The following is a 27,441-nucleotide window of genomic DNA, read 5'->3' as shown; positions in this document are numbered from 1 at the left end:
CAGGCAGGGGGCAAGAAGAACCCAGAGCTTTGCTTTTATGTTTGGAGACCTGACTGCCATGGAAATAAGGGAACCTGCAGGAAGGAGACCCAAATTAACAACTGGATCCATTGGTAATGAGCTTTCTGGGGCACTGGTCCACAACAGCCCCCAACGCTCACTGTGCCTTGCAGCTCCACAGTTTCTTCTTCTTCTCCTTCCAAATGACCTGCTTTTCCCCCAACCTTGTGTATTCTTTCAGAGCCAGACAATCTCATTTCTGTGCACCCTACAGATCTCTCTTCAAAGAGAGCTCTGGACACAAAGGGGATACATGGGGCGTGGAGAATAATATGAATAAGGTCTCCGATCCAACATTGCTATGTGGCCAATGTTCAGTTCATAAGAGAATACTCCAAGGGCGAAAATTCTTATTTCAATGCCATCACAGAAATAATATTGGTATCTCCTAATCTGGTGTGTTTTTGCATCTTTACAATAGGTACCCTATTCATCAAAAAAGAGACCACACTTCCCAGCTCTTAAAAAAAAGAAACGTGGCATGGAAAAATTCCTTCGAAAATCAGATTTGACAGTAGGAAAGCTTCAAATGCAGGTAGTGGACAAAAGCTTTTACTTTTGTTATCTCAGAAGCATCAGAGGGCTAGGCTTAACTGATAGTACAGCCGTGAGACAAAATTAACAATTAGCAGTAAGACATAATGTTAGTGGGGTGCATTCTGAGAGGGGCTAAAGGATTGCTAAGGGCATCCAGGATGATGCTGTGTCTAATAAATATTAAGTGCATGCAATTAAAGTGAAAGCGTAGACATAGGCTTCTTTTGAGAAGAAATGAGATCGTCTTTACCACCAGGTGGTAAATCTAGGTTTTCAAGCTCTGTTTGCTAAGACTTGAATTAGAATAATACTTTAGGGTTTGCAAAATGCTCACCAATTCCTGAACTCATCTCTCAGGAAAAGTAACTACCCCTTTGGTCTTTCTTTTTCTTTCTTTGTTTATTTGAAAGGCAGTGTTACAGAGACAGACAGAGGGAGAGACAGAGAGAGATCTGCCATTCTTTGGTTCATTCCCTACATGCCTGCAATGGCCAAAGCTGGGCTGATTTGCATCCAAAAGCCAGGAGCTTCTTCAGGGTCTCCCATGTGGGACCAGGGGCCCAAGTACTTGGACCATCTTCTGCTGCTTTCCCAGGTCAATTAGTAGGGAGCTGGATTTGAAGTGGAGCAGCTGGGAATTGAACTGGTGCCCCTATGGGATGTCCATGCGGCAGGCAGCGGCTTAACCTGCTAAGCCACAGCGGCAGCCCTAGCCCCTTTAGTTTTGACAAGATTTTCTAACACATGGCTTCATTTCTTTGTATTTACCTGTCATAGGTAGACGACCTCATAGAGACAGTGACAGATAAATCCATGAAGCTATTGGCCCAAAGACACGCTGAACTTCAACACTGCGAGTTCCTAGGGGATGAAATTCTTCAGTCCTCCAAGCAATTTCAGAGAGTATCAAAGAGAACCATAAGGAAGTACAAACTGAAAAATGTGTGCTTCCCGTGTAGCTGTTGCTGCTTCTGATTTTGGTCTTGGCTGTATAGGTTATCTGCTGTATAATCCTGAATACATAGCTATCTAGTGAATTATTCAGTGAGAAGGGGAGGCATGTTTTGTAGAATATTCTGCCCAATAGTCCTTTTAAAGAAAGACTTTTGAAGACTTGATTTTTAATTCTGAGTCCATAAAAACAATTTTTGGCTTCATAATTTGTATCAATCATGGAAAACTGAGGTATTTCTCAGGATGTAGCAATTCTACGAAGAATTCCTCCCATGTTTTTCTAGATGAAATTAGAGGAATCATTTATAGATAGTATGACACTTTCAATGACTACTACTGAGCTAATTTTAAACTTTCACTTTTAAAGATAAAAATTCTCATTAAAATAAAAATGTAAGATTATTAATCTATGATTCATGCAAAGTGTGATGTTTCTGAACTAAAATAAACGATGAACTAAAATAAAGGATGAAACATATAATAAGTATTGCACATGTGATCCAACACTTAATAATTCAGCCTTATCTTAAATTTCAGATTATGAAACTCTTTATCCAAGACAACCTTAATAAACTATTTACTTCAAACAACTTTTCATTCTACCAGAACTTTTTTTACTTTAAATATTTTATTTATATAAGGTGAACAAATTTCATATATATAGGTTTAAGAGCATAATGATACCTTCCACCCTAGACTTCCTTTTTTATTTTTTAATTTTTATAATGGCATACTTTATTTTATAATCACAAGCTTAGTCCTCCACCAAATAAAGAATTAAACAAGTAGTAAGTAGAAAAACCACTGTCCTCAAGAGTGTAGACAAGGTTTGTAAACAATAAACAAATCTCAAAATGTCAATTTTCCTTCTATACATTACATCCTTTTGAGTGGTTTATTACTTACCACAAGTCAGGGAAAACATATGGTATTTGTCTTTTTGGTACTGGCTTATTTCACTAAATCTTTTTTTTTTTTTTAAAGTTACCTATTTGAAAGTCAGAGTTACAGAGAGGGAGAAACAGAAATCTTCCATCCACTGTTTCACTTCCCAAATGGCCATGATGGCTTGAGTTGGGTCAGGCTGAAGCCAGGAGCCAGGGTCTCCCACATGGGTGCCAGAAGTCCAAACACTTGGGCTATCATGCACTACTTTTCCCAGGCCATTAGCAGGGAGTTGGATTGGAAGTAGAGCAGATGTCACACAAACTGGCATCCATATGGGATGCCAGCATCACAGGCAACGGCTTTAGCCGCTATGTCACAATGCTGGCACCTGTCAGAACATTTTCCCCCCAGCATTTCATAAATACAACTTTAATATAGTGATTCTTCCCACCACACTCATCTTCCCACTCATGCTCCCACCCTTATCCTCCTCCCTCTCCTATTCCCAGTCTTATTTTTTACTAAGATCTATTTTCAATTAACTTTATACACATATGATTAACTCTATACTAAGAATTTAAAATAGTATGAAAAAAAAACTGTTTCTCAACAGTTGAGACAAGGGCTGTTCAAAATCATTGCTTCTTGGAGTCTTAATTTTACTTCTATAGATTACTTTTCAGGTGTTCTATTAGTTATCACAGATCAAGAACATACTGTATTTGTCCTTTTGGGACTAGCTTATTTCACTAAGTATGTTTTCCAGTTCCATATATTTTGTTGCAAAGGACAGGAATTAATTTTTTTTACCACTATGTAGTATTCCATGGTGTACATATCCCATAATCTCTTCATCCAGTCTTCAGTTGATGGGCATTTGGGTTGATTCCATATCTTAGATGTAAATTGAGCTGCCATAAACATGGGGATACAGATAACTCTTTCATATGCTGAATTCATTTCCCTTGGGTAAATTCCCAGGAGAGGGATGACTGGGTCATATGGTACATCTGTATTCAGCTTTCTGAGGTATCTCCATACTGTCTTCCACAGTGGCTGTACCAGTTTACATTCCCACCAACAGTGGATTAGGGTACCTTTTTTCCCCCACACCCTCATCAGCATTTGTTGTTTGTTGATTTCTATATCAAAGACATTCTGATGTCTAAATATTTTAAAAAAAAGTGGTAATAATTTCCAGAAATGGACTCATTTTCTCGTGAAGATCCTAGAAATGTCAACGTCTCACAATCTTTAACTTAACTTTGTAAGCCAATAGATGCTACCAGTTAAAATGTTAGCAGTTATCAGTGCTACTAGATACTAACATAGTAAGAAGCACAAACAAATTCAGCTTGAAAACATTTTATTAAACATTTTGGGATGCTGCTTCCTAACTTTTAATAATAAAAAACAAGCATTTCAACAAAACCAAATCCACAGTGAAGGCATTTTCCTTGTGTAAAGAAATATGAATGAAATGTACATTAACATTTAAAACAAAGTATCTCATTGCCAAAACATTAACTATCTCATGAGCACAACAATTTCTAAGCACACGAGGATCATGTAGTGATCTTAATATTCCTAGGAATGATGAGTGATTAGCCCATCTATGGCTTAGGGTTGGCTTCCATACTTGTTTCTTGAGCTTCTTCTACCTCTGAGAGCTTTTCATCATCTGTAATTGAGAAAGAAACATACAACCTTAGTCAAATTTGCCCAAATTTTGTCTCTAGTGAATATATGAGAACACTGTTATCCTTTATTAGCCAACACACTTAAAGCAAAAATAGTGAAAAGTTAGCTTGTATCTATAATCAGCCCACATGAAGTGTTTCGTTTTTAAAATTGTATGGGTTGTTGTTGATTAGTTGAATCAAAATGCAAAATCTGCACGCTAGATTCTCTACCAAATTTTCCCCCAAAAAATCCAAGTCTTAGGCTCCTCAAAACTATCAGAAGATCAGGTAATAGGGTAATTTCCAGTTGGCTACAGAAAATATAAACAGCACATCTATAGTTCCCAAAGGCACTCACCATTCAATCAATGGGTATGCAAATATTCTTATATACTGAATACTTACCTTGCTTATCAGGGTTTTGAATCATTTCTTTATAGTAATAAACTATAATAACCAAGAAAAATTTTAAACTCATCATCATTAAATTTTTCTTAAGCTATGTCATATATTTAAGTCATGTATTAGTATAAAGTAAGGCTTTTCTGCATAACTTTACGAAGCTAAACAGCATGGATGCCTGCTAACATTATCCAGCTATTCTCCTATTCAGAAATGTAAGATATACTCTCTTCACAATGCATATTTCTTTTATTTATCTGAAAGTCAGAGTTACACAGAGAGAGAGAGAGAGAGAGAGAGAACAGAGAAAGAAATCTTCCATCTACTGGTTCACTCCCCAAATGGCTGCAACAGCAGAGGCTGTGCCAGGCCAATGCCAGAAGCCGGGAGCTTCTTCCGGGTCTCCCATGTAAGTAGGAGCCCCAGCACTTGGGCCATCTTCAGCTGCTTTCCCAGGCACAATAGCAGGGAGCTGGATTGGGAAGTGGAGCCGCCAGAACTTGAAATGAAGACCACAGGGATCCCAGCACTATGCCACAACATTGGCCCCCAAAATGCATATTTCAAAAGGCATCTCCCTGTATTAACACAGAGTTTTCATAAGCATTCATTTTGAGATTATTCTACTTACTTTCCAATGTTTGCTGAAGTTCATGGATGGTACTAAGAAGAACGTGAAACTGTTTACGTCTCAATTCAAGCTGTGTTAACAAGAAAATAAAATTTTGCAAATTGATGTATTATAAGCATATATGTATCACAAAGGCTAACATAATATGTAAATAAATACCTTATCTTCAACACTTTCTTTAATGTGTGAAAGATGCTCTAATTCTTTTCCCAGAGACTCTAGTTCCCTGAAAAAAAGTTATAGTTTGCCAATTGAAGGAACAGAATTTACATTTAATACCAAATTTCTAGTTACTAAATAGTATTTTCAAAAATAACAAATGGATAAGAAGTTTAACAATCTACTCTAACAAGATTTTCAAAGCTGAGGATTATTTCTTCTTAACTCCTTTTTATTATTTACAATTTGGACAAATTTTGAAAAATTCAAGGAAACAGAAAATAACAAATTCCAAGAACTGATACATTTTCACATACTGCCATTTTTTTTTTCTATAAAGATATAAGATACTGCTGGTAGCTCTTTGAACCTTACCCCCAGTCTTCTCTTCCAGGTCCTTTTTTCTACTCTAGCCCTAGTTATGCAACCTTATTAAATATAATGCTTTTTAATGTATATATTTAATTCATGAATAATTTACAGCATTAATATACCAAATATTACACATAAAGTGTTTTGAGATGATTTAATTTTTATAAATGTTTACTATCTGTGTTTCACAAACTTAGGAATAATCTACAATTTATTGCATGTCTTATTTTTTTCACTAATGTTTTAAGATCTGTGCTTTGACAGTTTATATATACATATATCTAATTTACCCTTTTAAATTGATATTTAATATTCTAGTATGTGAATGGGTCATACTCTATCTACTTTCCTACTGATGCATATTAAATACCTTGAAATGGGTTGAAAAGGATATGGCTCTCAGAAATCACACAGCTAGTGAAATCTTGAATTCATAAATTGGTGGTGCTAAGAAGCCACAGATCTAACCCAATTATGCCATCTAGGAGGTGGGCCTACTGGGAGGTCCTCAGGTCCCTGGGAGCATGCTCTCAGAGGCAGTACTCACAAGAGGACTGGTTATTAAAGCCTAGGTTGGTGCAGCCATTATCTCTGCTTCCTGCCTTGCTGTGTGATCCTTCGCCGGCCAGCACGCCCTCCTGCCAGGGGATGCTCTGCAATGTTGTGGGAACTGCCATCAGCAACTGAACCACAGGGCTGCCCAACCCTGAACTGCGAGCCTCCAAAACCGGGAGCCAAGACAAACTTCCTTCCTTTATAAGCAGCTTGTCTTGGGTATCTTGTTATAGTAATACAACACTGACTAACAGAGACCCATAGGCAGCAAGGCTGGAGGAAGAAAACTTCAATCGAGCACTATCAGAATCTGTGATACTGAAGATCGAACCTTCCTTTTGAAAGACAGATGTATATCTAAGAGGAAATGCATAGGCTAGCACTCGGAGATTTCTGTATAAACGTCGTTGCCTTTCAAGGTAAAGCGCTAAACTTACTTTAATGTCTCATGCCTGTCTGGATGGTGCTGGATCACTTTTGCCAAAGCATCATATTCTGAAAGACATAAAAATATTTACCAAACTAAGGTATTTTGAATCTGTATTATCAAAACAAAACAGATAATACCACAAGTCTCCCCTAAATGTTTCCCTAATACCTAAAGAGAGGAAAAAATTGAGAGATGGAAAGAGTATTGCCAGAATTGGAAAAAATAAAGAGTATTGACAAAATGCATTCAACCATAACTGGAATGACATGTAACCATCGAACATGTTCCAAACAGGATTTAAACTCCTAATTCTGTTTTTAATTTCTATTTTCTAGAAGGAATATAAGAGGTCAGCATATGCATAAATGATCAGCGAATCGTCAAGCGGGCTGATTCTATATGCACTATCTACCCAGAAGAGGAATGATGGAGGAAGGAGGAGGATGAGAAGGAGGATGAAGAGGAAGAAGAAGGAGAAGGAGAAGGAGGAGGGGGAGAGAAGTGGAGGAGGCGGAGGAAGGAAGTGGGGGTCGGAACACCAGGGAGAGTAAGAGGAGGAGGGGAACGAGGAGGGGAAGGAGAGACGGAGGAGGACAAATATAACAATACAGTGAGGTAAATATTTCCCAACATTAACTTAGTCAACAGCAAATATACTTCTCATTCATTTTGATTTCAGAAGCTAAGAAATAATTTAAAATTCAGGCCCTTGTTTCTGCTTCACTAAGGCCTCCAGGGTAAGTCATGTAGTTCCTGGTAATCTTTCTTTCGAAAGAAGAAATGGAGGATCCTCTTAGAATCCTTATTAACCAAAAAACAAAAACAAAAACAAAACAAAACAAAACCACTTCCTGAATATATTTTTAAATGATTTTAGAATTGATATTATTAAATACATATATCTCATAGTAAACTGGCCATTGAAATGTCATCATATACATTTTAGACTCACAAAACCTAACTTTTAAAAAGAAAAAATTATCCTGATTAGTTCATTAAAAAATAAAGTTCATTGTGTTGGAACTCAGCATACTAATTCAATAAAGTGAGGCTTTTTATTTAATTTTTTTTTTACTTACAAAATAATATAGGGTCAGTGTAAAATAAAACAAAACAAAAATGAAAAGAACTTAAGGCATAAAAACACCTCCCCAAATTAATGAATAATATTCTAATTTCCTTCTAGTTTCCATATGTATGTCATAGATGTAATTATACATTTTATCTTTATTTTTTCCAATATACATTATAGAAACAGCAATGCCGTATCATTAAAATTATTTTCAAATATCTTTTATAAACTCTAAGGACATACTCCAATTTAAAAAAAAAAAAACAAAATTAGAAAAAGATTACATTTAATTTTCTTATAAATATTAAAAGCCTGTAAATGCTTGCAGTGTACTTAATAAAAACTTATTGTATCTTACTTTCCTTTTTTTTTTTTTAAAGATTTATTTGAAAAGCAGAATGACAGAGAGAAAGAGATCTTCTGTCCACTGGTTCACTCCCCAGATGTAGAGCTGGGCCAGGCTGAAGCGCAGAGCCAGAAACTCCATCCTAGTCTCCCAGGTGGTGGCACGGGCCCAAGTATGTGGACCATCATTAGCTGCCTTCCCAGGTACAAATTAGCAGGAAGCTGGATTGGAATCGGATGCATCCGGGACTTGATCCAGTGCCATCGTAAACATCCCGTATCATAAACAGATTTTTAACTCACTGTACCACAATGCTGGCCCCTCATTTTTTTTAAAAGTTGCTTCATTAAGTAAATAAAATTGTGACACAGCAGTTTAGGCTGCTTGGGATACCTGCATCCCCTACCTGAGCACTGGTCTGGGTCCCAGTGCTCTGCTTCTGGTCCAGTCATCCACTAATGTGCTTGAAAGGCAGCAGATGCCGGCTCCAGAGTTTGTGCCCCTGCCACCCACGTGGGAGGTTTGATGGCCTGGCCCAGCCCTTCTGCTGCTTCCATTTCAGGGCCGAACCAGCAGACAGAAGATTTCTCTTTTCCCCTGTCACTCTTACAAATAAATTTTAAAAGTAATAATAATAAAAAAAAACCCTCTAAATCTATTGTACTGATGTAAATCACCTTCATTGATTAACCATAACATTATTTCAGCAAAGAGGTATGAAAACAGTAAAAATACTTAAGGCATACTTGGACAATTAACACAAATTCAGTAATAACTTTCTTTAATCAAAGACTTCCTTCTCCATATTAAAGAATAATACTGTATTAAAGGACTGAATTCCTAATTTCTTTTTATACTTTAGCTGCAGATTTTACAATATTAAAAACTGTACAACATATTAGTCATTAATAAAGTATGTGCACAATAAATCCCTCAAAACCCTTACCTTGGCGATTTTTTCGTATTCGTTTTGCTTGAAGAATCTGTTTTTTGCACTCAGCAATTTTTTCATGTGCTCCAGCAATGCTACATTCTATACAAAATGGTTTTATAACATAGTTATAAAAGCATGTATAATTTCAATCCATTTTCAATTTTAAAATGTGCTTCTACATAAGTTCCACTGCTAATAGAACACACACCGGCATTTAAAATAATAGCTAAACCTAAAATATGGTATCATTTTAGAATACAGCTTTTTGTAGCTAACACGGTATTATTTTTATTAATATGATAATGATAATTATTCTTTTACCATCAATCAAAACAGTTATTGCAAATAGTGTTTTCTTTAGGTCATAAAACACATTTACAAAGAAATAATAATCACTTCAACTTTCCTTACCTATTTCTTTATAAATTTTTTCATAATTTTCCATTTCTCTGAGATTCATATCATATACCAGTAATGTTTTGCCCATTGAAAATTCACATTGCGACAGTGTGCTCAGCATACGTTGGTATTGGCTGTATCTAATGAAAAACAGAGAGACAGGACAAAGAGGTTTTTGAATTGCCAAAACTGCAGGCAAAGACTTGTTAATGAAATTAGACCAAGTTCTGAGAAAATTATTTATTTTATTTAAAATAATTTAGAGTATCTGTTCCTTTTTTTTTCTTTTTTTTAAGATTCATTTAGTTACTCGAATGGCAGAGTTACAGAGAGAGGGTAACAGAGAGAAATCTTTGATCTGCTATTTCATTCCCCAAATGGCCACAATCGCCAGGCCAAAGCCAGAAGTCCTGAACTCCATATGAGTGTCCCACATGGGTGGCAGGGACCCAGGTAGTTGGGCCATCTTTTGCTGCTTTCCCGGGTGCATTAGGAGGAAGCTGGATCAGATGTGGAGCAGCCAGGACTTGAACTGGCACTCATATGGGATGCTACAGGCATCAGGTTAACCAACTGCACCCTGAGTTCCTGCTCCTTATGTTTTTATTTTCCTAATAGTACTCGAATTTATAAGTTGGTTTGGTTACAAATGCCAAGATGAAAATGTTGATCTTATCAATACAGGCTTATTTCAAACAACTATTTGCATGGCTGGCCTTGTGGCATAGCAGGTAAAGCTGCCATTTACGATGCTGATGTTCCATATGGGTAATGGTTTGAGTCGTGGCTGCTCTACTTCTGATCCAGTTCCTTGATAATGCATCTGGGAAAACCGAGGATGATGGCCCAACTGCTACGGTGTCTATACCCATGTGAGAGAACAGGATGGAGTTCCTGGCTCCTAGCTTTGGCCTGGCCCAACCCTAACTATTACAGCAATTCAGGGAGTGAACCAGCAGATGAAAAATCTCTCTGTCTCTTACTCTGTACCTCTGCCTTTCAAATAAATGAATGAAATCTTTAAAAATAAGCAAAAATACTTTAGAAAATATATTAATTATTGAATTCAAAGAAGGAAAATTTTTCTATGCTAAAAAAGACTACATATATTCTATATTTTAATATATGTTAATATATACATTCTATGGCAACTTTCTGTTAATGATAAGAAAATTTCATTTATTTTGTCTTGCTAAATACTTAACTGTTAAAAGTGACCAAATTAATGAGCCTAAGTTTAATTTTCTTCTTACCAATTTGCCTTCTGCATGTTTTAATAAATATACAGGTGGCAGAGGCAGTTGCTGTGGAGCAGGGTTAGACACCAGCACCCCACCCTGGAGTGCCGGTTCAAGTCCTGGCTCCTCCATTTCCAATCTAGCTTCCTGCTAATGCACTTGGGAAGACAGTAGATGATGACTTGAGCCCCTGCTTCCTCCTGGCTTCAGCCTGGCCCTACACTAGCTGTAGGGGGCATTTGGGGAGTGAACCAGCAGATAAAGATAAATAAATAAGCATTAAAAAATAATATAAAGGAGGACTACGAAGAGAAGGCCAGAAAAATCCACTCTTGAGTAAAAAAAATTTGACTCAAGTGGACATCTAAGGTGAGTGAAAATGTGAAATATTAACAATACCTTAACAAAATCACATCAGAACATTGGCAGAGAAACAACAATGAATTGAAATACCCCTCTTCCTGAGATCCAGAGTTGCACCACTTAATGAAACTCTTCACCAGCAGATTAATTCTCCGGTCATCTCCTGCTCCATCTCCATCAATGAGGAGACGCTTCCGTATGACTTCGTCTGGGGGAAAGAAGGCCAGTATGAATCAGTGACCATCTGGCTCCTCGGGACTTTCAAGGGGCAACCAATGTCATGACTCATATTCACTCAAAAGTCAATCACTGAAATATAAATGTACTTAAAGCCACTGAACTGTACATTTAAAAATAAAAATGGTAGGACCAGTCTTGTGGCACAGTGGGTAAAGCTGCTCTCTGTGACAACGGCATCCTATATGCATGCCAGTTTGTGTCCTGGCTGCTCCACTTTCAATCCAGCTCCCTGCTAATGGCCTGGGAAAAGCATCAGAGGATGGCCTAGGTGTTTGGGCCACGTGCCATCCACGTGGGAGACCCTGTCTTTCTCTCTTTAAACACTGCCTTCCTTTTGCCCCAAGGAAAAGAAAAAGCAAAAAAGGAATAGAAAGGCAGTGCAAATGATAATGACTAGTAACAAGCAGGGCCCCAATCTGCCTGCCTGGCAGCCCTGAGCCACTATTCTTGCCTGAACAAAATAATACTGGGTTATAACAAGAGAAAGGCAAACCGATTCCAAGGTAAGATACCATTTTTTAATCTTATCATGTTGGCAAGGATCAAAGACCTGATAGCAAGAGTGCTAACAAGGGTGTTTGGAAACTGCACTTACATATGCTAATGGAATGCAAACTGGTACACTCATCCGGGGTCACTGGACAATAACAGGCAAAATTAAAGCGCACACGCATTCCTGACTCCGTAATTCCAATTCTAGGAAGTCATCCTCTAGACATAAGCGTACTCGGCACAGACAGATAAAAGGGATGTTTTAACAGTGCTGTTTGTAGTAAAAAGACTGCAAACCTCCACACTCACCAGTTAAGAGACTGGTTAAAATTATGAATCCTTCATATACTCCAAGAGTGTGTAATGAAAAGTACAGACATATACTGACACCAGAAAAAAAAAATCCCCTTAAATATGTTACAATGAAAACAAAACAGGTGCAAAGAAGCACATGCAAGTACGCCACCACACTTGCAGAAAAGGGGTTGGCACTGCATGGCGTGCGTGACTACACCTGCATGTGTGTATTCAGAGAATATCTCTGGAATGATCCTCAAAAGCCTGGTTTCAGAGGTTCTTTCTAATGAGAGGGAAGACAAAAAGAAGTGAGAAAAGACAAAATTTTCTGAAATGCGTTTGTAGTCGCTGGTTGTCTTTTTGTTTTTGTTTTTCTTTTTGAACCATAGGCATGCACAGTTTCAAAAAATACATTAAGTGTGAACAATTCCTGGAGAGCCTACATGATGAATCAACAGCAAAATCTTTAAACAACAGTTCCTGTGTGTAGGCAGAAGTATTTTTGAGCGCAGGTGCAATAGAGAGAAACTTTGGAAGGCAGATGGTTCCAGTTTTAAAATATATTCTGTGATAACATCAGATATACATTTTTAGAGCTGGGTTTGGTTGTCAGAGTCAAGGCTTTGGAAGATTGCTGACGCTAGATTCATCAGGTGTTTACAGTTTACATTTTAATAACACAGATGAATGCTTTTTGGATTTAAATCACCAATGTTTTTTGGAGAAACTGACACATAAAACAGAGCTTGATAAGATAAAAATGCACAAAATGAACTGGTTTTAGTTTTGCTGTCTGTACTACAAATGTCTTAAGTTATTAAAATAAAAGGAAACATCCATTGGTTGAGGTAATCCGGTGGCACTGGTGCACTTCAATAATTCCTTTGTTGGTCTTTTTCTGCCTTTTTTTCAAGTCTCCTCAAACCCAATGTTCTTTCCAGATTCTAGGGCCTCCTGCTTTATGCATTCAAAACACAGAGACGAGTGGGCATTTAACTTAGCAGTTCCGACAACTGCATCTAATTTTGGAGCCACATCAAGTTCTGACTCAGGTTCCTGACTCCAGCTTCCTGCGAATGCAGATCCCGGGAGGCAGTGGATGATGGCTCCAACAGATAGGTCCCTGCCACCCATGTGGGAGACCTGGTTGAGTTCTAGGCTCCTGACTTAAGCCTGGCCCAGCTCTGCCTGCTGTGGGCATTTAGGGGACTCAATCAATGGAGGGGAAAACTCTTTCACAAATAAATAAATAAAAACCAAGAACAAACACACAAAAGGCAGATAACATCTGTGGGAAACTGTAGGCGGGGCGGGATGGTGATGAATTCCCCGAGAAGGAAGATATTAGATTTTATTTTTGAAGTCTGGTATCTAAAAATGTTTTAAGACACATTTTGTGAACATTCCAGCTGTATACATGTGATCTGTGCACTTTCATATACTTGTAACCATATCATGCTCCAATTATAAAAGTTTGTGAAAAATATTTAGGACACTGTACAAGCAAAAGAAACCAAATTTACAGACTATTCTCATATTTCCCACTTGGGAAAAGATTCACGAAAGCCTGTCCTGTGTCTTGTTCATTCTACTTCCTCCTCAGCATCCCATACAATGCCTTACACATTTCAGATGCTCAATACATATTTCTAAATTTGATTTGTGATGCCTGAACTGGGCCATGTTCCTTGTAAAAGAGCTTTGTCTCAATAAACCACCACGCAGGGCTAGCATGCAACACTCTTATTTTCACATCCACAAGACTGATTATTTTACCTGTATAAAAGATGTGAATATTTGATCAAGGAGTAGATGTGTCCACAAGGTACCACATTAAGTTCTGAAGATATGAAATAAAGATTTGGGATATTTCACTCTGGGGAAACAACACACACCTACATACACATATATAGAAGGGTGACAGTGACACACTCACACACACACACACACACAGTATGGATTAAGAGAACTCACTGAGGCTTGAGGGAATCAGGAAACAGTATTTCAGCTGCTCTTTTGATACTTAATAATCACCTCTTAAGGGGATGGCACTGTGGCATAGCAGGTTAAGGAACTGCCTACAACACCAGCATCCCATGTGGGTGCTAGTTTGTGTCCTAGTGGCTCCACTTTAGATCCAGCTCCTTGCTAATGTGCCTGGGAAAACAGTGAAAGATGGTCCAAGCCCTTGCATCCCTGCACCCACATGGGAGGCTCAGATGAAGCTCTTGCCTTTGGCCTGACCCAACCACGGCTGCTGTGGGCCATTTGGGGAGAGAACCAGCAGATGGAAGATCTGACTCCTCTTCTCTCTGCAACTCTGCCTTTCAAATAAACAACTAAATCTTTAAAAAAAAAAAATCACCTCTCAGAAAAACTAAGAGAGGGGCCTGTATTTAGTCAAGTGATTAAAACCTTGGTTTAGACACCTGAATCCCACCGGGTTGCTTGGACTGCCTGGTTTCAACTCCTGGCTCCTGCTAACGCACACCTGGAAGGCAGCAGGTAATGTTTAAGTGGTTGGGTCCCTGACACCCACCTGTATTGAGTTCCCAGCTCCTAGCTTCAGCTTGTCCATACTCAGCCATTTGGGGAGTGAAAAGCAGATGGGGGATACCTGCCTCTCTAACTCTCAAATAAAAACAATTCCTTAATAAAAACAAATTTCAGCGGCCAGCTCTGTGGCATAGTGAGTAAAGTCACTGCCTACAGTGTCAGGACCCCATACGGGTTCCAGTGGGAGGCCCGGCTGCTCCACATCTGATCCAGCTCTCTGCTATGCCTTGGGAAAGTAGTGGAAGATGGCCCAAGTCCTTGGGCCCCTGCACCCATGTCAGAGACCAGGGAAAAGCTCCAGGCTCCCAGCTTTGTATCTGCTCAGCTCTGGCCATTGTGGCCATTTGGGAAGTGAACTAGCTGATGATCTCTCTCTCTCTCTGCAAACATGATGGAATACTATGAAACTCTTAAAAAATGAGAAAAATGAGGAAGCACTCTACGTACTGATATACCAAGATCATCTAAGATAATTTGTTAAATAAAAGAGGAAGGTGCAGAACAATAGGTGTAGAACATTCCCTTTTGCATAAAACTAGGAGGGGGAGATATTTATAATATGTGCTTATATTTTCATAGATATCTTGGGAGGACATATAAGAAACAAATAAGAGGAATTACCAAGGGAGGGAACAGTATAAGCAGAGTAGATGGGGAAGTGGCTGGAAGATGCAGAGATATCTGTTTATGTTTTGAATTTTAAACCTCAAGAGTACTCAAAATCTGTTGTTTAAAAAGGAAAACTGAAGTCCTTTCCCTACCCCCATCCCCAGCTGGGAAAAAGCTGTGAGTTCTAGCAGAGGTGGCGAACGGATGGCTAGATCTGGAGCACAAGTGCACCACAACACCACAGACCCTGAATCAATCGTGGGACTCAAGTATGCAAAGGCAGTTGGAGTCAGACTATGGAAGATCATACTAGGAAATGTCATACCAGTAAATGTTGCCCCTGCTGGCAGGCAACTGAGAATTGCTAAATATTCATGGGTAGAATTTTTCTACGGGGGATCAAGCTGAGGGCAGCACACCAAATGGACTACACCTGGAAAAGCCTTGAGGCAGAAAGGCTGGTCTGTAGCCTACACTAAACAGAGAGCAGATGAGAATGACAGGTCCTGGAAGGCAGAGTAGGACTGAGCACAAAAACTTGGTGAGAAAATGGCAGGGTCCAATGAGAACCTTGGGGTGGCATGAGTGGGAGTGTGGTAGAACTTGCTCTGGCACTGAAGCCGATTCCCTAGCCTGGCATTCACAGCCCCTCCTGCATTTCAGCCCTATCCCTCTTCACAGTAAGCACCTTTCACAGCCTATCCCCGGGCCAAAGGTAACAAAACTGCAGTCAATTACTGGTTACTTCACCCAGTGTGCACAAGACCAACATGATCTCACTTGTAAAATGAGAATAAAACTATCTACTTTGTAGGACTGTTGTAAAACTTAGTGGAAATAGGCTGGCGCCGCGGCTCACTAGGCTAATCCTCCACCTTGCAGCACCAGCACACCGGGTTCTAGTCCCGGTTGGGGCACCGGATTCTTTCCTGGTTGCCCCTCTTCCAGGCCAGCTCTCTGCTGTGGCCAGGGAGTGCAGTGGAGGATGGCCCAAGTGCTTGGGCCCTGCACCCCATGGGAGACCAGGAGAAGCACCTGGCTCCTGGCTTCGGATCAGCGCGGTGCACCAGCCGCAGCGCGCGAGCCGTGGTGGCCATTGGAGGGTGAACCAACGGCAAAGGAAGACCTTTCTCTCTCTCTCTCTCACTGTCCACTCTGCCTGTCAAAAAAACAAAACAAAACAAAACAAAACAAAAAAACACACAACACCTTAGTGGAAATAAAAATCTATGGTAGAGAAAGAACAAAAAAAAAAAAAAGTATCCTTATCTTACATTTAATCTACAACCTGTATCATCCTAAAAACACTAGAGATGTTGAAGATATATCTAAAGATGTACCTATATTTCTAGGTAGATAATATTACGCATTAATGCAAACAAACTTTTGCCTAGTTATCACTATTATTCACAAATTGCTTCTGTCTCAAACGTAAAGCAGGTTCACAGTTATTTCTATTAACTCAGTGTCCACGTGGACTCTTGCTGCCTAGCAAACTCTTCTGTGCACTAGAATAGCACATATAAAATGTGGAGCACAATTCCCAAAGTAACAATACAAAACAAAAAGCTGCCAGTCTGAGGACAGCCTGGTTTTTTTTCTTTAAGTTTATAAATGACCTGTGGCATAGCAGGTAAAGCTGCCGCTTTCAGTGCCAGCATTCCATATGGGCGCCGGTTCAAGACTCAGCTGCTCCACTTCTGATCCAGCTCTCTGCTATGGCCTGGGGAAGCAGTGGAAGATGGCCCAGGTCCTTGGGCCCCTGCACCTGTGTGGGGGACTCTTAAGAAACACCAGGCTCCTGGCTTCAGATCAGCCCAGCTCCTACTGTTGCAGCCATTTGGAGAGTGAACTAGCAGATGGAAGACCTTTCTCTCTCTGCCTCTCTGTAACTCTGCCTTTCAAAGAAATAAATAAAAATCTTAAAAAAAAAGATATCTTAACAATTAGCTCCATGCTGAACACACCTAAAACATGTTTTGCTTACTATATACACTGACCTCATAAATTATCAAGCCTGAAACTCTCTGTAAGCAATTTGAATGTGTCCTTATACAAGGGTAGTTCAGAAAGGTCATGGGAGATATGTACTATGAAAGACTATATGCATGGATTTCTCTTTTTCGCACCAAAATAAGCTTATCTTTTAATACCCCTTTCCATGAACTTTCAAGTATCCTGGTTCTATTAATTCTGGCAGGCCTTGGTCCATCCTGTAAAAACAGTAAGGATGGATTAGAAAGTATTTTACTGATAGTAAATTAACCGGCAAGATGAAAGTCATATAAAATAATATTTGTGCAGACTCCTATTAATCACTGGATCACCACTGCTTTGAGTGATTAAGATGAATTACGATGACCTATTCATCAGATTCCTTATGATAGGAATAGCACCTGCCCTGCCTTCTGAAAAGCTTAATTCGTTACAATAATTTTTAAGGTCAACAGTATTTTTTTTTGACAGGCAGAGCGGACAGTGAGAGAGACAGACCAAGAGAAAGGTCTTCCTTTTGCCGTTGGTTCACCCTCCAATGGCTGCCGCGCTGCTCGCCCTGATCTGAAGCCAGGAGCCAGCAGGTGCAGGGCCCAAGCACTTGGGCCATCCTCCACTGCACTCCCGGGCCATAGCAGAGAGCTGGCCTGGAAGAGGGGCAACCGGAACAGAATCCGGCGCCCCGACCGGGACTAGAACCCGGTATGCCGGCGCCGCAAGGTGGAGGATTAGCCTATTGAGCCACGGCGCCGGCCAAGGTCAACAGCATTAAGACAAAATGTAAAGTGTGGGTGAAAAGAGCAATAAATAAAATGGTTTGATTGCTCCATGTAAATACAGATCTCTTCTGAGACACTTAAGGCCAACCTAAACAAGCAGCTGATGCCAATGTAAATTACTTACACCAAAATCAAATGAGAAAATTAAAAAAGAAAAGCAAAAACTAGTGCAGCAGTCTTTGCTTCTCCCCACGTCTATCTAAATGTTTTTAGTGCTAATAAAGACAAGGTTGACTCTCCAATCCTCTTTTAAAGAACCATTTATCTGGCTAAAGAAATATTATTTATTCATTTTCTTTCACTGGTCCGGGCAATAAATTAAGTGGTCATTCAACTTCAAAGTGCTTTACACATATTATTCACACTCCGTTCTTGAAACAACCCCATAAAACGCATACTATTATCTTCCTTTTACAGAGAAGCAGTGTCACCTCTGTATTCATAGGAAAATATACACAATTACATTATTACAAAGTCATAGGAAATTCCATTATTCTGTCATGTTATTCATAGGCATATTAGAAAGTATCACTTGGAATTTTAACAAGCATGTATCTATGCATTACTCTTTTCTAATTAAAAAAAAAAAAAAGCCTGTCAAAGCCAACACACACTATTAAATGGGTAGAGCCTCATCTCACCCCACCTCTCCTCTCTTCTTCCATCTGTTGCTCTGGCATATCAGTGTTATCTACCTAATGTTCTCTGTGCTGCAAAAAGTGCTTCTGAAATGATTTCTATCAGGGTACTAACACTGTTTAACACCCTTTAAATTAACACCTACAAGATACAAACTGTTAACATAGTTTAAATTAACAGTGACAACATCTAAACTGTTTTTCAGTTAGCCACAACGCTAGGGTGGCAGTGTGAGGACAGAAAATGGTTTGTGCCACTAACTGCTGCCTGCTTGTAAATCACTACCCTCCCAGGACCTCCATTTTTTTTTTTTTTCCATTTATCAAATGACAGTGCTGGTGATAGTTACAATGCAGTATTCTTACTTGCAGATGGCAATACAGTGTCTCTCTCCTTCCCTGGGAGCTAGGGCAATTCCTCAGACTGGGTGCAGGGGAAAAGGGGCTGCTTCCTGAAGAGCCCCCAGTCCAGGTGGAAATGCACATGCACATGCAGGGCTCTAGTCACCACACACCTCTGAATCACAGGGCTTCAGGCACCTCACATCTCTAAGAAGACATTGATCCGCATTAGGGACAGGTTCCAGTTCTCCTGCGAGGGCTTTCTGTAACCTGAGTAAGATCCAAGGACACTCACTTTTCATTGCCTTCTCCACTGCCACCACACTAACCAAAGACCACACCATCTCTCATCTGGAATATTTTGCAGTAATTTTTCTGTTTCCATTCTCTGCATGAGGATCTAAAACATGAACTGGATCCCTAACTCTCCCACTTAAAATCCTCCAGCCATTTTCAAATGTTCATATTAACCATTTCCTTCCCATAGTCCCAGGTTCCCATTGGCATTCTTTTGTAACACATGTTTCCTGGCTCACCGGGATGCAGCCTACTGCCCTCCCTTTTCTTCCTCAAGGGGCAGCACAGAGCTGGTTTCCACCTGAGGCCTCTGTGTGGTTCTTACCTCTGCCAGAAACACTTCCTTTGGTTTGTAACCAGTTAACCCCTGCGGGTCTTTTCAGAAAGGTTATACCTGTGATCACTTAATTTTAACCCAATTGTTGATAGCCTTGCCCTATTACTCTCCATCATGATTTCCTCAAATTCTTTCTCATAACTTAATAATGTTCTTTTTTAGAACTTACTCACTCATTTGACTGCATGTGATTGTGTCTTTTTCCCCAAGAAGGGGTCATGGCCCTCCTCTGTCTAGTATGTGGCAACTAGCACCTAATGCTCTGCCTAGAAGCTACGCAAGGGGCCAGCGTTGCAATCCCATATGGGTGCTGGTTTGTGTCCTAGCTGCTCCACTTCTGACCCAGGTCCCTGCTAATGTGCCTGGGAAGCCAGCAAAAGAATGCCCAAGTGCTTGAACCCCTGCAACCACGTGGGAGACCTGGGAGAAGCTCCTGGCACCTGATTGGCTCAGCTATGGCCTTTGAAGCCATTGGAATGAACCATCAGAACAAAGATCTCTCTCTGTCCCTCTCTAACTGCCTTTCAAATAAATAAATACATACATACATATATATTTTTATGATTTATTTTACTTATTTGAGAGGCATAGCCAGAAAGAGAGAGAGAAAGAGAGAGAGAGAGAGAGAGAAAGTCTTCCATCCACTGGTTAACTTCCCAAATGGTTACGACAGCCAGAACTAAGGCAATCCAAAGCCAGGAGCCAGGAGCCTCTTCCAGGTCTCCCACATGGTTGTACAGGCCCAAGGACTTGGGCCATCTTTTACTGCTTTCCCAGGCCATAGCAGAGAGCTGAATTGGAAGTAGAGCAGCCAGGGTTCGAACCAGCACCTATGTGGGATTCTGATACTGCAGGTTGGGGCTTAAACTCACTGTGCCACAGCGCTGGCCCCAGTAAATAACTCTTAAAAAAATTAAAAAAGGGTATGTAATAGATATTTGTTGACTGACCACATATCACTCATTTCAGCTCACTTCCCCTTACTCCTCGCAAAAGCTCAGTTAACAGAAGTGATGTTTACAGAGAACTGTCTGAAAAAATTGTAGTAGTTCATCTTTTATTCTATGGTCTACATATTCTAAGAACAAGTAAGCAATACACAAGTAAGCAAATGTGCTTTGAATAAAGCCAGATTGGTGAGCTACCCAGTAATCCACCTAAAGCATACTTTAATTTTTTTTTTTTTTTTTTTGAAGCCTGAGAGAGAAAGAGAAGCAGAGAGTGAGAGAGAACAAGCAAGCACACATATAGGATGCTCCATCCACTGGTTCACTCCCCAGATGGCTGCCAGTAGCCAGGCCTGGGTCAGGCAGAAGCCAGGAGCCTCAAACTCCATCCAGGTACCCCATGTGGGTGGCAGAAACCCCATTACTGAGCCAGCATCTGATATGATACCAGCATCCCAAGCAGTGGCTTAATCTGCCACCCCACAATGCAGGTCTCTAAACCACACTGTCTTCAATTTAAAATGCTTTGCTACATTGTTGCGATAGCTTTCTTTGACTTATCAAAGGGTATGCTAAGAAACAGTTCTATGATCCCCAATGCTGATGAGAAGTAAAAGGTATGAGGCTGGCTTTTCTTTAGAAGGATCCCAAAGACGTACTTTTCCTTTAGGATTTAAAACAGACACCACGCTGTGGTGCAGCAGGTTAACACTCTGGCCTGAAGCGCTGGTTCATATGGGCTCTGGTTCAAGACCCAACTGCTCCTCTTCCAATCCAGCTCCCTGCTATGGCCTGGAAAAGCAGTGGAAGATGGCCCAAGTCCTTGAGCCCCTGCAACCATGTGGGAGACCTGGAAGAAGCTCCTGGCTTCGGATTGGTGCAGCTCTGGCTGCTGCGGCCAACAAACCATCAGATGGAAGACCTCTCCTCCCTCTCTCTCTGCCTCTCCTCTCTCTGTGTAACTCTTTTTTTGAAAGTCAGAGTTAAACAGTGAGAGAAAGAGAGAGAAAGGTCTTCCTTCCATTGGTTCACTCCCCAAATGGCTGGCATGCTGCACCGATCCGATGCCAGGAGCCAGGTGCTTCCTCCTGGTCTCCCATGCAGGTGCAGGGAGCAAGGACCTGGGCCATCCTCCACTGCCTTCCGGGGCCACAGCAGAGAGCTGGACTGGAAGAGGAGCAACCCGGACAGAATCCAGCACCCCAACCGGGACTAGAACCCAGGGTGCCAGCACCCCAGGCAGAGGATTAGCCAAGTGAGCCGCGGCGCTGGGCAATAAATAAATCTTAAAAACAAAACAAAACAAAAAAAACAACAGACAAAATGGCATGTCAAATGTTGCCTCCTCTCATAATGAAGGAGCAGAGCATGGCTGCTAGGGCAATAGTCACTTGTAGCTTTAATTTCAGTACCAGCTTTCACCTCTTACATTTGGAGGATCACCCCATTTTGAATTTCCTCTAGTTTTTCCTAGACTTAGGCTTTTTTATGCCCTGTTTCCTCATCCATTTAGTATTTATATTTTCTCATTATGGTGAGCAGATTGAAAAGTTTTCTGGCATTGCAGCAGCATGTGTAAAATAATACACATTACAGGTAAAGGATCAACTAATTCTAGGGAAAAAAAGGGAGGCTACTTAAGGTGGCTCTTGATGGAGAATGCAATCAGTGCAGACTACAAAGAGGAAGGCACAGTCCCTGTCCAAGCAAAATACAAGACAGACTAGCAGCACAACTTACATTTAACACTGGTTACTGAACACAGTGATATATCAGACTCAGTGCAAAGCCCTTTCCAACTTTAATGCTCAAAACAACCCCCTGAGGGGAATTCTCTATCACTCCCATTTACAGAGAATGAAAGTGAGGCTCAAAGAGGCTAGTTAACCCATACATACATGGTCAGATAGCTTGGAAGTGCTGTGGAGTGGGGATTCCCTTGGCCTCCCCAAACGTGGGGGGCACTTGACTGCAGGCAGCCATCTCCCCAAGTCCCATCTGACAAAACCGACCATTTCTTTACAGTTTTCTACCTGAATAAACAACCCAACTTGTACTAGTAGGCATACTCAAGTCAGATACCCCGGATCAGCCTCGATGCCTCCCCTCACATGTGCTCATTCAACGAAGCCCTACCGTTCTACCTCACGCGTCCTCTCCGGGTGGGCATTCCATGACCTCTCACCAGGACCACCACCCTGGTAGTGCAAAGACAACATGTGTAACAGGCAAAAGCAAGAACTCTGAAGCCAGTTTGCCTGGGCTCTGTAACTTACTACCTCTGTGCCTTTGGCCAAGGTAACTTCTCCGTGTCTCATTTTCATCTGCAAAGCAGGGATAAGAAGGACACTGCTCAAAGCACGATTTAAATACTATGTAAAAATCAGTAAGGGGAAAAGACACTCATGTAGCTCCTCACTTTCCTTGCCCCTTCTCGTTCACGTGTGTAGTGCAAAGCTGATCCCACCACACCAATGGTACAGCCTTTTCATGTTATTCTATTGCCCTGCAAAGTGTCTGGCTCCCAACTTTCTAAATTTTACACAATACTATAATTCTTGATTTACTTCAACACTTAGATGCCTCTACACAAGTGGATTCTCACACAGAACTCTAGTCTAGTTACAGCTGTTTTAGTCTCCACAACTAGGATGAAGAAAAATTCTTACAGGGAGGTGTTTTGATCGTTACAGGGCCCGGTGCTGTGGTGCAGCAGGTTAATGCCCTGGCCTGAAGCGCCAGCATCCCATATGGGCCCTGGTTTGAGTCCCAGCTGCTCTACTTCTGATCCAGCTCTCTGCTGTGGCCTGGGAAAGCAGTAGAAGATGGTCCAAGTCCTTGGGCCCCTGTACCCGCGTGGGAGACCTGGAAGAAGCTCCTGGCTCCTGGCTTTGGATCGGTGCAGCTGCAGCCGTTGCGGCCAATTGAGGAGTGAACCAGTGGATGGAAGACCTCTCTCTGCCTACCCTCTCTCTGTGTAACTTTGGCTTTCAAATAAATAATAAATAAATCTTAAAAAAAAAAAAAAAGAATCTGTTACATGCCCCTACAGCTCTCAACCATGTACTTTCCCTGTGTGAACACTTGCTCGTTTTAAAACGAATTCTCCAATGCGTTTTTTCTATCAGAATCTAACCTCAGTGTGGGGAAAAGGCCTTGCCTATTGGTTCTTGGCTTCTGTTTTGAACAAGGCCTCGCAAGGGGTAGAATACATTCACTACCGAATAAAAGAAACCGGAAGGAAAGGAAGTAAAAATTTCCATGGAGTCCCTGGGCCTTTCAAAGCCTCCCACCTACACTACGCCTGTCAGCCCACAAGTCTGGGACCAGAGCTGTTGTTTCCATTGTCTGATCCTTACTGTAGGGACCCTACGGGTCCTCAACTCTTCAGAGCTGGACCGTCCATAGGCAACTATAGTTCCTGGTCACCTTCTCCACAAATAAACCCCAATACCGCAGATATCCATGGGCCTCTTTCTTTCCTAACCAAATACCTTTTAGGTTCCCCGTCCAGTCGCCCATCATGGCTGTTCACCCTTCCCCAAATCCAGTCTCCTTATTTCTGCTTGCCGGTACAACGGGTCCACAACCCGCCCTCCTTGATCCACACCCACACGTCCCCTTTACCGACCTGATCCCTGTTCAGGCTCCTTACCTAGTAACCCTAGCACCCAAGTAACACTTTGATTGCCCTGCAAGGGCCTCATCCACATCTACTCCTTCCAGATCACGTCTCCAGCAACCTGTCCCAACCTCAAATCCACTCCTCCTTGAAGCCCTCATGGCATTCCACCCACAGGTTCCACGCGCCCTTCGCCATCTGCCCAAAGGACCCCTTTCAGAGGTCGTCTCCCTCTGTAGCCACTTCATATCCCGAAACTTCTAGGGCTCCCACTTCATTCCAGACACCCAGCCCCGCGCCATCCCCACCCCCTGGGCTCCGCCAACCCGGGACTCCATCATGACCCGGGACAGCCGAGACCCCGTCTCCCGCCCGGCCGCCACGTGCGTTCGCAGCCCCCGGCGACCCTCCCGGCACACCCTCCACGGGCCCCGCGCACCCTCGGCGCGCGGACCAAGGCGCCCAGGGGCCTCTGCCACTAGGGCGAAGGGCTAGGTGAAGCGGCCGGCAAGGCCTGGGGCTCCTGGGATAGATCGGCAAGGCCGAAGGGCTCGGCGGTAGCGGCCAGGGAGGCCGAGGGGCTCCCGAAAGCGCCGTTCCCCGCCGGGGGGGTCTCAGGGAGGCCGAGGAGGGCTGGGGAGCGGACCGGGGCGACTGCGAGGGAGCCTCACCGTCTGTCACGGCTCCCATGGCGTGCGCGGCGGCGGCGGCGGCGGCGCAAGCTGAGGCGGCGGTTGGCGGCGGCGGCGGCGGTCAAACTCCCACAATGCAGCCGGGTAAACAGCCATGGAGGAGGAGGCGGCGGCGCCCGCGGCCGCCTGCTCCGACGCCTGAGCCGCGCCGCGCCGCCGCCGCCGCCGCTGCCGCCGCCGCCGCGGGACCCGCGCCCCCCGCACTCCCCGCGGGAGGCTGCGGCCGGCGCGTGTGGGGTCGAGGCCAGGCGGCCGGCGGCGGCCCCGGCTGCAGCCCCGGCCCCCGCCGCCCCCCCTGCCGCCCCCGCCCGGCCCACGCCCAGAGGCCGCCCCGGAGGCCGCCGCCAGCCGCCAGGTGAGCTCGCCCGGGCGCCGCCGAGGCTGCGGGAGCGCGGCGGGGGCTGCAGGGCGTTGAGAGTCCCTGCGTTTCCCCGGGGAAGGTGACCGCGGCCGTCCCACTGCCCCATCCTGCTGGGCGGGGGTGGGGGGTGCGGGCTGGAGGTCTCGCTCCCTTGGGGGTGAGGAGGGCGTGGGGGCGCCTGGAGCCGCCTGAGCCTGGGAGACGTGAGAGGAGGCCACGGAAGGGGCGCGGCGTTGGGGGTTGGGGGAGGCTCGGTGGTCCTTGCGAAGTTGGCGCCCACGCGCGCCGAGGCTGGTCTCGAACGCGGGCACTTGCGCCGGGCGCCGCCAGCAACCAAAGAAGGCCCCGAGTTCCAGGTCGCGCGGTTCCGGCCCTGGCGGCCGCCCCCTTCCTTCCTGGGCTCTGGCGAGTGCAGGGGAGAGGGTGAAACAGAAACTTGTGGACCTCCGGGAGCAGTTCGCGGAGCCACCGGGAGCGTCGTCCTGGCCCGGCACCCAGACTCCCCCGCCCCCAACCCCTCCCCGAGCCGGAATCCCGTCGGTGAACGCGATTGGGTGCTTTTATTTATTTTTTCCTTGCATTTTCGAAAACTGTCTTAATGTGACTGTCCCCCTTCTTAAGGGGAAGTTGAAGAGAAGGGGCGGGGGGGGGGAGCGAGAGGTGTGTTCTGGGAGAGACGTTGCCTTGTGTGTGAATTACACATTTCCGGAGCACCCTGCAGATTATATTGGCCTCTCTTTCCCAAAGTCACTGATTCAACTTCGACGAACTTCTCGTAAAAGGCAACGTTGAAGTGGCGGTGGATGAGAGGCGGGCAAGCAAACTCAGGCACCAGTATAGCCAGTTGGAGCTCCAGTGAAACGCACGCTTAGCCCCAGAAGCACGTCTGAATTTTGAATGTAGCCTTGGATAGTTTATGGAGGCACCTGGTTAGTTTCCCAGTTGTCCGGCCCCTGTCCCATGCACCCTGGGTCTTCCTACCCGGGATGAAGCAGTTGTGTAGGATGAATTTGGTTACTGCCCTGATTGACTGCGTTTACTCAACTTAAGCTCACTCTTTCCCGCGCCAGTGCTTTCAAAGAGGAAGATTTGTCAGTCTCAGTATCTGACAGCGAAGCTAGCTACCCCTTAGCTAGAAATCGGTAAATGTAAATTAGATTCCTATTCTGTGAGGCCACTAACGTTAATAATATCATTACTGTACTATCCAGAATTAGTGCTCAAGAATTTGACTTTCGGCACCAAGGCAAAAATTGCCTTGGGTAAAGAGTCTCTGGTATGACCTGCCCTCCCCCGGCGTGTGCAGCCTCCCTGGTTTGGGAAGAATATTGGCCTAAAGGCTGGGTTATAAGGCATCAAACCCTGCCTGTTTCCCTGGATTTAGGACACAGGACACACTAACTAGAAGAATTGCTTTTAAATCTTAAGGACTACAAGTTGTGAATTCAAAGTGTCAGTTGATTGTCTAGTTCAAGTGGCATTTTGGTGGGAACAGTTCCTGTTTAAAAAGACCATTGTGCAGTGGTGTGTTTAGGCCAGTGGTTAAAAAGCCACTTTTGATGCCTGCATCCCGTTTCTGACTGGGTTTGAGACCTGCTCCCACTTCCAATTCTGACTTCTCGCTGAGGCACAATGTGGGAGGCAGCAGGTGAGGCTCAAATAGTGCTGTCCCTGCCACCCATGTGGGAAACCCATACGGAGCTCTGGGCTCCTGGCTTTGACTAGGCCCCACCCTGTTACAGGCTTATGAGTAGTGAACCAGCATTTGGAAGATCTTTTTGTCTTTGTGTCTCTGCCTTTGAAATAAAATGAAATAAGTTTTTTAAATAAAGAGTTTACTTGATTTTTAAAAAATTTATTTATTTCAAAGATTATTTATTTGAAAGGTAGAGTTTACAGAGAGGGGGAGAAAGGAAGAGAGATCCTCCATCCGCTGATCACTCCTCAGATGGCACCAACACCGGAGCTGGGCTGGTCCAGTGTAAAGCCAGAAACCAGGAGCTTCTTCAGGATCTTGCACATGGGTAGTAGGCGCCGAAGCACTTGGGCCATCTCATGCTGCTTTCCCAGGACATTTAGTAAGGAGCTGGATTGGAACCAGGGCAGGTGGGATACAAAGCAGGATGGATGCCGGTGTTGTAAACAGTGGCTTTACCCACTGGGCACAACGCCGACCCAAAAAAAGTTTTTAAGAAGGCATTTGTCCAGTAGTGAA

General features: G+C 43.1%; 3 protein-coding genes across 22 annotated transcripts in view; 2 read left to right on the top strand and 1 right to left on the bottom strand.

Moving 5' to 3' along the window:
* Nucleotides 1–2,142, top strand: part of C10H3orf49 (chromosome 10 C3orf49 homolog) — a 31,060-nt gene extending 28,918 nt beyond the window's left edge. For 3 of the 6 annotated variants that reach the window (XM_089305996.1, XM_089305997.1, XM_008260875.5), the window contains 2 exons: nt 482–595; nt 1,375–2,142. In XM_089305996.1, coding sequence (XP_089162122.1) covers nt 482–595; nt 1,375–1,572 — 312 coding nt within the window. In that variant the 3' untranslated portion in view covers nt 1,573–2,142. The remainder of the gene's footprint in view (nt 1–481; nt 596–1,374) is intronic. The other 3 variants (XM_089305998.1, XM_008260876.5, XM_089305995.1) reach the window with 2 other exon arrangements.
* A 1,646-nt stretch (nt 2,143–3,788) lies between these two features.
* Nucleotides 3,789–25,726, bottom strand: THOC7 (THO complex subunit 7). 14 transcript variants are annotated; one of them, XR_016214753.1, is made up of 9 exons: nt 24,845–24,872; nt 11,113–11,230; nt 9,434–9,561; nt 9,035–9,121; nt 6,678–6,735; nt 6,233–6,338; nt 5,314–5,380; nt 5,155–5,224; nt 3,789–4,120 (listed from the first exon to the last, which is right to left on the bottom strand). XR_016214753.1 is itself a non-coding variant. In XM_070049973.2 (9 exons), the coding sequence occupies exons 4-9, from the start codon at nt 9,540–9,542 to the stop codon at nt 4,053–4,055; spliced, it is 459 nt and encodes a 152-aa protein (XP_069906074.1). In that variant the 5' UTR covers nt 9,543–9,561; nt 11,113–11,230; nt 13,828–13,891; nt 25,671–25,710; the 3' UTR covers nt 3,789–4,052. The 14 variants fall into 14 exon arrangements, 10 of the variants coding, with proteins under 10 accessions (XP_069906074.1, XP_089162125.1, XP_089162130.1 ...); XM_070049973.2 differs by lacking the exons at nt 6,233–6,338; nt 24,845–24,872 and adding exons at nt 13,828–13,891; nt 25,671–25,710; XM_089305999.1 differs by lacking the exon at nt 6,233–6,338 and adding an exon at nt 22,831–22,875.
* ATXN7 (ataxin 7) overlaps nt 25,084–27,441 on the top strand; it is a 160,759-nt gene continuing 158,401 nt past the window's right edge. The window contains exon 1 of one of the 2 annotated variants that reach the window (XM_070049965.2): nt 25,084–25,220. The gene's annotated coding sequence lies outside the window, so the exon portion shown is untranslated. Of the gene's footprint in view, nt 25,221–25,285; nt 25,306–27,441 lie in introns of those variants that run through there. The other variant, XM_051852241.3, reaches the window with a different exon arrangement.

The sequence above is a fragment of the Oryctolagus cuniculus genome, chromosome 10 (assembly GCF_051225735.1).
Source record: "Oryctolagus cuniculus isolate XC-2025 breed Fujian yellow rabbit chromosome 10, ASM5122573v1, whole genome shotgun sequence".
NCBI classification, from domain to species: Eukaryota; Metazoa; Chordata; class Mammalia; order Lagomorpha; family Leporidae; genus Oryctolagus; species Oryctolagus cuniculus.
Note: the sequence above shows the minus strand (reverse complement) of the source record. Positions and strands in the feature narration are given on the sequence as shown.